The following is a 13,482-nucleotide window of genomic DNA, read 5'->3' on the forward strand; positions in this document are numbered from 1 at the left end:
GCAAGCCGCACCCCCTTGTGACGCCACTGCCCCACCCAGCCTTGAATAATATAGGGACAACCCTGGCTCTTGTAGCCAGCCGGCTCCGAGGTTCGGGTGAGTATATCTTTGTTATTTAATTTAGCTCCCTAGACAGAACATGCAGTTACCCTTGTAGTGCAGAGGTAGCCCCATTGAAGAGTTAAGATTCCATATGCCCGGAGTTCTTCTTTAAAACCTTGCACATTTGGATAACTGTTTCTAGTATAAAACAGTGAAGCTCTGTGCATTTTCTTTAACATCCAAGGGTGTGACCACAAAGGCCTGAGCTGTACCCCAATAATAAGTGGTCACCCCAGCACTGTGTTTGGGGACAGCAAAGCATCAGGTAGATGACAGCGCTCCCTATTGTGACCAAGGCTGAGGAAAATCAAATGGTGCCACGTGATTGGTGGGGAACAGCACATCCCACCCACGTGATGTGACAGCACTTTTGAAGCAGGGAACCTCTGGGGTGATGTGACTGATACAAAATAGATCATCATATCAGCACAGACACGGCATGAATGGGATTTATGGTAGCAGGCAGCCAGCCTTCCTCTTCCTGAAGTCAGTACCAGCGAGCTGATCACAACATGAGTCCGTGCAGCCTGTGACCTAGCAGTGTCCGGATCACTCCACAGCCCTCCCCAACCCCTCCCCAGCTCTGACAAGTGAGGCCCCTGGACACGCTCAGAGGGATGGTGGTAGTCTCGGGGCAGTTTGAAGACAGAGGGACCCCGGATGATGCCATGTCCAGCTCTGATGCTGAGGATGAGCTAATCGAGCCGTCTACGCCTACCCCAAGCAGCGCCACGTTCTCTCTGCAGGGCAAGCTGCACCCGCTGCAGGTAGGTACAGTATCCGCACCGGAGCTGCCTTCCCCACCATGCCAACCCTGCCCCATCCTAAATCAGCTGGCCGAGGAGAGAGCACAATTCTCCATTAACAGCCTTGTGAGCCATACCTCATGTGTGTACTGATTGGCTGGGTCCGAGGTACGCGTGCGGGGATTGGCCAGTCTGGCTGTCAATCAACGTGATCAGTAGCGCTGGAGGGCAATGTGCAGCATGGGGAACCTGTAGCTGCACGGCGCAATTTAACGGTATTGTAGGGAGTCACATGTCACTGACTCAGGACTCTGGCTGACAGGGTTGCATTTGTTTCATTATTTTACTGGGAGGGTAACTTTATTATTTTTTATTATTAATACAGTTCTTTTTATATACACAGATATGTATGTGTGTGTATATCTATATATATCTATATATATATATATATAGTTTTTTGTATACTTTTGGATCCAAAATATCCTAGATTTTCCTTATTTTCTTTTTTTGAAGCTCCGCGGTGCTTGCATCGTAACAAAATCGTAAGTGAAATTACTGCACACAAAAAAGTGCACAAGGGTGCTTGGTCCTCTTCTGAAAAAGAGGGTCACGTATCCCTGAACTCCCCCCCTTCGGGACGCAAGGCTCCTGACTGGGGCAAGGCACTCTAGTCTACCTAAAGGTTAAGCCAGGTGGACCCGATCCTTAGGAACCAGCCATGGTCCACCAAATACTTGATAGGGGCTCTCCTGAATGGGGGAAGGGAAAAGACCACAGATCCAACCCCCTAACATCAAGGCAGGCCCCTGAAAGACCTGCACCCTCTGTCATAAATACGATATATTGTAATGTCTCTGACCAAACATCTAACGGCTGCTTTTCAGTAATTCCAACCCACTTGTGGTCACAGAAACATAAAAATAAATGAATACAACCGACCACCTGTAGTTTCTATCAAATTCTTGAAATAGTACGATAGGTGCTAGGTGGTCTTGATCTGTTGTTTCTTTTTTATGACTGAAAGCGATAGAAAGTGCCGTAAAATGATTGTGCATGGGCAACATTACAGTTTACAGCATGTAGTGCATGGTGAAAGCTGAACTCCAGAAAATTTAAAAATGACCCTTTTAACAGCGCTCCCTTTGCGCTCAAGGGTTAAATGCTTGTTTTTGTCTGGGGAACATTAAAAAAGCACTTTTACTTATTTCATCCCTCACTCCTCCAGCAACTGGCACTTACCTCTTCTCTCCGACGCTTTGAGATGTGGTCGGGCCTTTGGCATCCTCACAATGTAGGACTGCTGGTCCTGCCTTCTACGTGATGATGTCAGAGTGCGACCAATGGACAGAGAATGAAAGAGAAGCAGGGACCAGGCGCGTAGAGAGGAGAAACCTACGGGATTGAGGGATACGGTGAGTAAAAATGCTACTTAATGGTACCCTAGGCAAGAATAAACATTTAAAGTGACATTAAATGCCTCTTAATCCGATCATCTTCTTCTTTCCAGTAGTTTTCAGCAGTCCCTCCGCCGCTGGTACCGGTCTCTGATCCAGCGCTGACTGCTGTTTCCTTCTGTCCCACTGAGTCTGTCTGACGTGCACGCTCCCGGCTGCGTGCATTGACTTACAGTGTGTCTCTCCTCCTCTTCCCCGCCAGTGATCCCCACTGCGCATGCGCCCGCACACATCCTCCTGTATGACCGTTCAAGAAGCTGATTTCTACAGCTGGAAAAAACGGACCAGAACGCGGCCAAAACACACTGCACTGCATGTGCAGAAACTTATGTAGATCTGGTGCAGATTTTGTGTGAAAAAGCAATAATACCACTTTAACCAGTTGACATCCGCGGTGTTAAACCCCCTTCCCATCCAGGCCATTTTTCAGTATTCAGCGCTGCGGTACTTTGACTGACATTTATTCCGTCATGCAACGCTGTACTGAAATGAATTTTATACCCTTTTTTGGGGACAGATAGAGCTTTCTTTTGGTGGATTTTGATTGAGTGTGAATGATTGAGTGATTTTCACTCACCTCATAGTTCGAGCCGACCTGTGACAATGAGACTGTCACACGTTGGCTCAATAGATCGGGAAGTGAATGAACACATACTGTCGCTTGCTCACTTTTCAATCATGTCCCTGCAGAGAGCAGTGACTGTCACTCACGGCTCCCTGCAGGTAATCCTCCCCTGTCCGATCCTCCAGCGCTGACTGGCAGAACGAACAGGGGAGGGGCGGGTACAGCTGGCTCTGCTTCTAGATAGGCAGAGCCAGCTGTCACTTACACAGCTGGGTGGATCTCGACAGTAAAGTCGGGATCCGTCCCGGCTGCGGCGGTCTCAGTATACCGGGGGGGGTGGCATTGCCAGGGTTATTTTTACAGACCAGACTTTCGAATGCCAGGCACTTTTTGTTTACATTATATTTATTTAACAGTGTTGGAGATCAGCATTAAATGTGTGCTGCTAGTGTTTAATATTACCCATGAATATAATAAATAATATAATAAATATTATGACTAAATCAGAATACACTCTTTAAGAAGTATTTATATGGTTTAGAATGCAGTGAAGGTACATTCAAGGTGCCCTCACAAGAAACAGCTTTACTTTCCCTTGCTGTTACCTTCAAGGTGATCTCACCATAATCTAGGCATGCGGCATATTAAATATTTAAAATTATGAAATACAATCCAAAAGATTGGTCAGGCATGACATACTTCAAATCATAGATTTGATAGGATTTCACTTGACTTTACTCTGCGATAATGTGACTTTTTCTCTAGAAACCATTAGACTAGGACAGCAATATTGCCTTTTGTATTTTACATAGACCTTTGCCTTTTGTCTGTTACAGCTGTATATACAGCATGAGATAATAGAGGTGCCCTTGGAAGACTGCAGAGGCTTGAAGGGGAAAACTGTTATTGTTGATATTGGCATATGCAGGGATGTGGTGAAAGGAAGACAGAAGTGCTTTTGAAGAGAGAGAGTACTGGAAACCACTAGATAGAGGACATTTAAATGATCAATCTATTTTTTTTGTTCAATACGCTTTTATTTCAGTTTTCAAGAACAAGACATATAGTAGTGTTATAGCCAAGAACACTGTACAGTACATATAACAAAAACAGTGCTATACGTATATTGTTCTTTGCACCCCAGTTCAATCACTTTGAAAGTGCAAAGTACGTTAAAGAAGAACTCCGGGTATAAGTGTTATTAACCCTTGCAGTTGGGGTTCTCCCGCACTGCAAGGGTTGACTGCCTAGGGACAAAAATAACAAAGTTAAAGGAGAACTATGAGGTGAGTGCTTTTCACTCACCTCATAGTTCCAGCTGACCTGTGACAATGAGACTGTCACGGGTCGGCTCAGTAGATCGGGAGGTGAGCGAACACATACCGGCGTTCGCTCACCTCTCGATCCTGTCACGGCTCTCTGCCGTCACAGGGGAGGGGCTGGATTCCCCCCTCCCCGCTCCGATCCGCCAGCGCTGACTGGTGGAACGGACGGGGGAGGGTACAGCTGGCTCTGCCTCTAGATAGGCAGAGCCAGCTGTCAGTCACGCAGCTGGGCTGATCCAGACATAACTGTGGGGATCCGCTTCAGCTGCGGCGTCTCAGTATACCGCGAGCAGCAGCTCACGGTATACTGAGCCTAGGGTGACGGGAGGACGCTAGTTTGTGTACTCCCGTTACCCTAAGGAGAACTATGGGGAAAAGCCTTAACCCCATCGTTCTCCTTTAAGTTGGGTTTACATGGTCAGAACTTTAAACAAACAAAATTAATTCTGAAACATTTAGGGCTGCAACAACTAATCAATAATAATTGAGAATCACTACCAATGATTCTTATTATCGATTAGTTGATTCCAATTAGTTAATGCAGCCACGCCGCTGCTGCAACTCTGCTCAGTTGTTCCTACTCCACCGCCCCTGGCCGCCGCTTCTTTGTTCAGTCGTTCCTACTCCACAACCCCAAAACCCACTGCCCCCACCCCCCAGCAACCGCTCTCTCCCCCGCTGCAGTCTCTTGACACCTCCAATCCTGTTCCTCTCCCACGCCTGAATCGGCAGAGGCAGTGGGCATTGGAAGAGATACAGACTAGCTGTCAGGCAGGGTCGCTCTCAGAGAGAGATGTCCAGATACAGTGCGCCACTGCTGGATGGGTCGGAGAGACTCGGAGGCAGTCGGTGTGTGCAATAGCCAGTCTGCTATTGTGATTGGCATTGTGATAGCAATGAAGTTAACAAAACAATAAATAAAATAAAGGTAAATTAAAATGTTTTAAAAATACTGAAACAAAAATGTAAAGTCCCCCACAAATTCTGCGCATAGGAAGGGAAACACAAGTCGGGTGCACCTACGTACAAAAATGACGATTACGCTATACATGTAAGGTATCGTCGCATGCGCATGTTAGCCATATTTATGGCTAACTTTAAACTGATGACCAGGCATATATATCGTCTGCATTGGAACGCGCGGTACCGCAATGCCCTCAGTTCCAGTGCGCTGCAATTGCAAAACACTGTGCATGCAGTCAAGTTTTTTATTTAGTTGGTATTAGTTTTTTTTTCTTCGATTATTAAAAAAAATTTAAAAAATGGGCCAACTAATCAATTATGAAAATAATCACATTAGTTGCAGCCTTAAAAAGGTTTGTTCGACTTTATAATCGTCGATGGGGTCAAAACGATGATCGATTTTGACCACAGTGACAAAAAAATTCGAAAGAGCATGTTGGAAAACTTTTTTCGATTGAATGAAATTCTAACAGTGAATGTGATTTTCGTTCTTAAAAATCAAACGAAATTTCAAACGACAATCACCAAACCTCTAATGGTAATATTGAACGTTCTCACAGGATTTTTCCTTCGAAAATGTACCCCTGAATACCCTACTTTACACTCTCCTGATCCTTTGAGATGGCCGGCTGTGACAGCACTCCCTCGTGCCTGTCTCCTCCTCCGTTGCAGATATATCCCTGTGTATAGAACTCAAGGACTTTAGACCAGCAGTTTCAGGGACCAGTCTAAGAGCAAGCCGGCTCCAAGGGACGGGTGAGTATAACATTGTTATTTTTGACCCTAAACAAAAACGAGTACTTAACCCTTGAAGTGCGTGGGTAGCTCCACTTCAAGTGTTAATACATTTTTTTACCTCGAGTTCTGCTTTAGCTCGCTTACACTGGTATTTCCATACGGGCACCCATACGGCAGACATTCTCATCAAAACCTTTTGATAATGTTATCAGAGACTTGTAGAATGCCATTCAAAATATATTTTGTTTTTAAAGCAGAACTCCAGGGAAATGTTATTATTATCCCTTGCAGTGGGGTTATCCTGCACTGCAAAGGTTAAGTGCTCCTTTTGGTCTAGGGAGGAAAATAACAAAGTTATACTAACCTGATCCTCTGATCTAGCTGTGACAGCGCTTCCTACAGCCTCTCTCCTCCTATGTGTCTCCTACGCTGCAGCGATGGTATGTCCTTCCCTTGTCTAAGGAGCTAAAATAACAAAGATATACTGACCTGAACTTTGAAGCCGGCTAGCTTGCAGCCTCTTCTCCCGGAATTATGCAGGCACTGTCAGATGGGAGGTCAGTCAGCCACAGGGAAACCTTTACAACCTATGGAGGAACCCTGCCTGAGAATGACTGTCCCAGGTTCTTTGGCTCTCTAGCAGTTTTTCCATTTTCTGATATATAATAGATTTATACAATTTTGTATGTTTTACCATTATCTATTTCTGTGGATATTTGAGATATGTTAAAATGCTATGTCTGTGATTGTAAGGAAATGTGGGCTTTGCTCCAACACAGCACATAGCACACTGTCATTTTGTTTTATAAGAAAGTTATTATGTGTGACTTGCTACTGTGATTGTGGTCATTCAGCGGTCACCGCTTTCCCGCCAATACTACCAGATGCATATGGTCAGGATGTCCTGGAAGCTCAGTCTGCAGAAATAATTCCAGTGAAAACATTCAGAAACAATATCTGACCTCACAGGGGGCAGTAGATACAGGGTTTCTAGTCTGGATGGGGAATAGCATTAGTTGGCTTGCTGTATCACTTTGTACTAAAATGCATATAAAATGTTGAAGGGTTGAAAACAATGCAATGTAATAACACATTGTGTAAGAACACATGTTGTCGTTTTAACGGGGATTTAAGGTGCTAATGACATGGGGTCTCTGGTCCCCTGGTTTTGGCTCCCATTGGCATATACTTGCCTGTGTCTGGAATTGCTTCCTATATGTGCAGACTTTGACACCAGCAATGTATTCACTATTTATAGGTGTTGCTCCTGATTTAGTACGTTAACTGTTGTAATACTTGAATCTAATGGGGATTCTCCCTGATTACCATTGTCATCAGATGTTTTATATGCATTTACTCTGTTTATTTGAATACTACAGATCACCTCCACTCCTTCCTGAAGAAGCGGATGTGAAACGCATCAAAGTTTAAGCCACTCCAACTACTATTGTATGATGTATGGCAAGCGCTGTATCATTTTCCTGTAACATTGTCGATATATAAGAAATAAGAGTTTATATGTATGATACTGTTATCATTTATATAGGGGTGGCGTTTAGAGGTAGACACCTATTGGAGGGTATACATGTTACAGCGGTTTGTATGCAAGTAGATTGTAAACAACACACATTAAAAAATATATATGAATGAGCGATACCAATAATGTTTTTAACCCATTGCATGTTTTTACACGATGTAAACCAATAAACTTTCATGGCTTTAAATGTATTTTTTGTTGGTTTGGCTGTGTCATTAGCACCTTTAAAGCCCCATTAAATTTACAACATGTGTTCTGATTACGATTTTTTGGTGTGGTGCCTGAGAACTCAGAGGCACTATATGCGTTTTTTGTTCCAGGTTTATAGAAGCCTTGCCACACATAGCCCATATTAATGTCTCACTTGTCTTTTATGTCTTAGGAGTTGATTTACTAAATGCAAATAGGCTGTTCACTTTGCAAGGGAATTTTTTCACCACCTTAGTGAATACTAAGAGGGCTATTCACAAATGGGTGAAGAGTTGAGGAGAGAAGGCCGGAGAAGTGAACAATCTAGGACAGGGGTGCCCATTAGGTCGATCGCGATCTACCAGTCGATTGCAAAGCGATCCCTGGTAGATCGCGATGTCCTGTCCTCCTGCCGTGGGGCTTCTCTGGATCTGTATGCAACGGGCATCCTCACCGCACATGCTGCTGTGACAGCGGCTCCATTCGAATCTCTCCCCCCCCCCCGAGGCCGAAGGGCTTTCCTCACTTCTCCTCGGATCCCCCGCTGACTCTGCCTGGGAGAGCACCAGAGATCCAGAGGAGAAGCTGAGCCCCCCTGGGTGCATGGCCCAGCGGCAGAGGATCAGTACATATCAATGATATGTACCAATCCTCTGTGCAGGACAAACACTGGAGCGATCAGCTGATCACTCCAGTGTTTGTAAATAACTGGGGACACATAGTACTATGTGTCCCCAGTTATGAATGAACAGGATGTCATTTACATCACTTCCTGTTCATTCATAAGATTCTCAATGGGGAGTAGCACTCTGTACAGAGCCTCCTCCCCATTCAGAAACTGCTTGATAGTAAAAATTTTCTGAATGAATGGGAAGCCTCTGTGCTTTCCATTCATTTAGAACAGAGGCTGCAGAAAAAGAGATTGAGGACTTTGTGTCCTCAATTTCTTTTCTATTTTAAAAGGGAAATATCAGGGGACTGTTTAGACCCCTAATATTTCCCCGGAGCCCCCCAACAGTAAAAAAATTAAATAAGAAATAATAAAAAATAGTTTCAAAAGTCCTGGAGGCAGGGCGCTGGGTGATGTCACACGCCTGTTGGGAGGGCTTGTTTTTTTTCTTACCTCGGGCGCAAAAGGAGCTAGCTATGGCTATCCTATTTTCTAGCTTGCGCTAAAGCTCAACTGTAACAAGTGGAAAATGTAGCCCTCTGTGTTTTTTCTTCCTCTTCTTTGCCATTGGATCAGGAGACCGCCACCACTCTTCTTGTGCAATACCTGCTCTGGCACAGTCAGTGGCCTAATGTTCAAACATGCCCCTTGCTCCTCTAGGTCTTGAAGTTCTAAGACACTGCCATTTCTTGTGCAATACCTGCTCTGGCGCAGTCAGTGGCCTAATGTTCAGACATGCCCCTTGCTCCTCTAGGGCTAGAAGTTCTAAGACACTGCCATTTCTTGTGCAATACCTGCTCTGGCGCAGTCAGTGGCCTAATGTTCAGACATGCCCCTTGCTCCTCTAGGGCTAGAAGTTCTAAGACACTGCCATTTCTTGTGCAATACCTGCTCTGGCGCAGTCAGTGGCCTAATGTTCAGACATGCCCCTTGCTCCTCTAGGGCTAGAAGTTCTAAGACACTGCCATTTCTTGTGCAATACCTGCTCTGGCGCAGTCAGTGGCCTAATGTTCAGACATGCCCCTTGCTCCTCTAGGGCTAGAAGTTCTAAGACACTGCCATTTCTTGTGCAATACCTGCTCTGGCGCAGTCAGTGGCCTAATGTTCAGACATGCCCCTTGCTCCTCTAGGGCTAGAAGTTCTAAGACACTGCCATTTCTTGTGCAATACCTGCTCTGGCGCAGTCAGTGGCCTAATGTTCAGACATGCCCCTTGCTCATCTAGGGCTAGAAGTTGTAAGACACTACCTGCTCTTTCTGTTGGGCTTACACTGGCCCAGTTCCCACTTAGTAATGCCTGGATACCATAAGTGAGATCCCAGAGAAAAAAACTGACTCTTTCCAATGTCTCTGAAGGCAGTGCTAGGTGCTGTGTCCAATCTTCGGGTCCGAGTGCTGTCATGTAAAGTCACATGGAAGGTTCTTAGTGCTGTGTAAACAGAAACTTTTAACACCTACATTGTGATTTTTTGTGGGGAAATTGGGGGGCGGGGGGAATAGAATAACTAAGAAAAGACTGTAAGATAAGTACAAGCACTGGAGACTGACTTTGACCTAATTCAGCAAAGTTTAGGTTTGTTTTCAAGTGACCCTGGTATGTCTAAAAAAAATCTTGAGTCCAGGACTCTGCAAAAGGAGAACTATTATACTTCCCAGTCCATTGGCTCTATGTCTCCTAGCTTGCCTCCATTCCAGTGCTTTCATGAAGACTCTTTGGCATTAGACATTTCCAGGGTTGTTGGATGCCTGTGTCCCTCGTTGCGTGCTGCTTTATCCTCCCACCCCTACATCACTGCTGTGTCGTGGGGGGGTGGGGGGAACGCTGAAGAGTCTTTTGAAGTGATTTTTCTTAGACTTCACATGGTCACTTTAAGGATAACTAAACCCCATAATGAAAATGTAACATATTGCAGTTTACCAGTCCTTGGATGTAGTGGCTGCATTAGTTTTCATTTTTCCCCTTTACTGCTACCTGGTAATTCTGCCAGTTACACGCTATTTGCCGCCAGGCAGCAATTCAGGTTTATATAGTTTAAATCTCCTCATGGCTCCTTTTGAAATGCTTTGCAGGCAGTCTGTGTAAATTACATGTTGCTGTGCACAGTCGGAACTACAGTGTAGGGCATGGAAAATTAAATTTTCTGCAATGCTATGCTTCCCTTGTGCACAAGCTTCTCTGTAGAAACTGAGCTCTCTCTCTCTCTGAGCTCTCTCCCCTGTCTCCCTCTTCAATAATATTCATAGTGACAATGCCCCCTGGACAGTGAAGAGTGACCTGGAGAGGCAGAGCTGGTGTGCAATGATCTTGGTACGATGACTCACAGGGAGGGGTGTCAGCTGCATTACAACCTGTACAAGACAATCCGACTCACAGGAAGGAGGGCAGCTGTTTACAGCCTGTTTTAAAATCTGACCACGGTGTCAGACTGAGGTTTCTATGGAGGGAATTTTGAATTTATAGGACTCAGGCCTACTAGAAAGTCAATAAAAATAATGTAAAAAAGCCTGCAATGTGAGTCATGAAAATGTACACACATACAACACACATACTACAACTTGTACTTGGTCTTGAAAAGGTGGTATCGGGACATCCCTAGTTTAGATACATCTAAGTGGAATAACAACATAGTTTAGAGCTTACTGTTTTGCAGACTTAGTCCAACTTCCATGGCTACTGCATTGTCTTTAGGCTGCTGGTAAGCATCACCACCCTTTTATAACCCAAGTACCTCCATTCCCATTAGCACTCCCAATGCATGTCATAATTCACCTTTCAGCTTGCATATGGTAACTTAGAACTCGCGTTACTCAGGTAACTAAAGGCAAACTTTTTTATTTTGTTAATATTGATATTTGCTTGAAAGTGACACTAAACTCACTCAGTTGAATTTTCAAAATGCATTAAAGTAGCATAACTGTTAATACAAATGTAACTTATTTGTGTATAATTCAGCTGTAGATCCTCAAATCATCTCTGAATTGGTACTGTCCTTCCTTCTGGAGAATGGCTACTTTTGTTCCCCATGGTCCCTGTGTGTGTGCTGCAAGCTCCTTCCTGTTATGGACTACAATCTCAATACAAATTAGTAAAGTAAACATGACATTGTAGTCCATCACAGGAGCGAGCTTGGAGCGGTGGCTACTTTACAACACACACAGGGACCATGCGGTTCAAAAGTAGCCACCCTCCAGAAGGAAGGACAGTGTCAGCAGCAATTCTGAGATGATTTGAGGATCTACAGCTGAGTGATATACAAAGAAGCTACATTTCTCTTAATAGTTAAGACACTTTAATGCATTTTTAAGATTTAACTCATGAGTTAAGTGGTCCCTGATGGTTGTAAATGGTGCAGAGTGCAACCAACTGCATCAGGAAGAGGTTAGATCATGTTTTTTTACAGAGTGTCACATGGGAACATTGATGACTAGGCAATGAGTCTATATGTCCCTACATAAGCTGTTACTTTTCCATAGAGTTCTTCAAGAAGTGTATGTAAGTGTATGTATATTAACTTGTTTTAATTTGGGAAATAAGAGGGATGGGGTAGAGTATTTGCCTGCTGGGGAAATCCAAACAAAAGAATAACAGTTGCCTTGTGAGCTCCTCAGCCTCACCTTCTTGTCTTTCATTGATAGGCTACAGCCCAGCTTTTCAGCAGCCTGAGAGGCAGTCTCAATGATAACGGGTCAATGATAATTATAGGATAGATAGTGCATGTGCCCACTTCCAACTAAAGCCTGCAGATGTGGGTTTACTTCTGAGAAAGGGGCCTTCAGTTCATCCAGTGTACACATAAAAACCCAGAACAATGAAAGCTGGAAAACGATTACATTTCATTCAGATACTTTCCCTGTATACACCTACAGTATAATGTATGGCAAGTTCATATTAGTGAGTTGCTAATGAAATCATTGTGGTTTAAATTGCTAATTTCATCAGTATTGTCATGAAACAGCAAACAGTATTTTCTTAATGCATTTGCCATCTACTATTTGGTAAAAACATATTTTTTCTTCCATGGTAGGGTTTGATACAACGCACTATATTGTTGTGTTTAGCAGACTTCAGTGAATGCTTCCTTTGTGCCTCGAATTCCAACACTCAGCATGTTGCTGAAAATCCTTCTGTTTTTATTAAATTCATGCCGAAACTATGTGCAATAATCAGATGTTGAAAAACTGTTACTCTTTCCAGAACTTCTTCCAAACATAATTCCATTTTGCAGTAGGCAGGGAGTTGAAATACAACAGACTGTGCTACTTTTTCCATTGCTCAGAGGTCCACCTTTTCTTCTCCCTTTCCCCTGACAATGGATTTTTGGCATTGGCGTTGGATACTTATTGTTCTATTAGACAGGCCTGCTATAAACCTCAGCGAGGTTTATAATACATATTTTGTGAGTCAGCAGAATTGAATCAGCAGCTTTTTGCTGTCATTTTATAGGTGTACTCTTGTGACATTTAGCAACTATCCTATTAAGTCTGCACTTTGCCAAGAGGGTTGACAATGGTGAGTTTCATTGCCAACCTCTTTGCCAGTGCTGTTTGCCATAGGTCATAGAACATTCTTCTTCAAATATTAGCTTTACAATTTTTGATCAATGCACTTTTAGTTTGGGCACCACCTGTTTGGTTTAATTTTTTCAAAACCTTACACAGCATTGTGCTAATTCACATATACTGTTAACTGGCAGTCAACCTAATAAAGAAATAAATATACTGTATATAAAAGATGGTGTTTCAACACCTTTTCATTCTTGTCTTACCCGAGGAAAGATCCTGGGGGTCCGAATCTGTTGTATGGACTGTACATGCTTGTACTTTGAATAAAGGTTCACGTTGTGCTGCAGAAAAGCGTTTCGTTGGATTTTCTACATATGGGAAAGCAGGGTAGCGCTCTTAAACTGCTTGCACCTATGAGGAGCAATTGGTGAGTTTATATATATAAAATACTGTAGATCTCTAAGTAAGTGCTTGTGTACACAGACATTCATTTGTGAGGAACTACTTTTCTTAAGTCAGTGGGAATGTAAAACCAGCTGGAAGAAGCGAGGTGGAGGTCAGAAGCAGCCCAGAAGAATAATCCAAGAGCATCTCATATTATGCATGTGTCCATCTGTAAAAGTCCTGATTGTTTTTTTATTACTTAAAAGTAAATTTTTTTCATATCGGTGCTTTATATATTTTTATATAT

The 13,482-nt window shown here is 43.6% G+C and overlaps 1 protein-coding gene across 2 annotated transcripts in view; it reads left to right on the forward strand.

Moving 5' to 3' along the window:
• The first annotated feature begins 446 nt into the window (after window positions 1-446).
• Window positions 447-13,482, forward strand: part of KCTD7 (potassium channel tetramerization domain containing 7) — a 24,442-nt gene continuing 11,406 nt past the window's right edge. The window contains exon 1 of one of the 2 annotated variants that reach the window (XM_018556797.1): window positions 447-869. In XM_018556797.1, the coding sequence (XP_018412299.1) occupies window positions 720-869 (150 nt within the window). In that variant the 5' untranslated portion in view covers window positions 447-719. The remainder of the gene's footprint in view (window positions 870-13,482) is intronic. The other variant, XM_018556798.1, reaches the window with a different exon arrangement.

The sequence above is a fragment of the Nanorana parkeri genome, unplaced genomic scaffold (genome assembly GCF_000935625.1).
Source record: "Nanorana parkeri isolate BGI_ZX_2015 unplaced genomic scaffold, ASM93562v1 scaffold253, whole genome shotgun sequence".
Taxonomy (NCBI): domain Eukaryota; kingdom Metazoa; phylum Chordata; class Amphibia; order Anura; family Dicroglossidae; genus Nanorana; species Nanorana parkeri.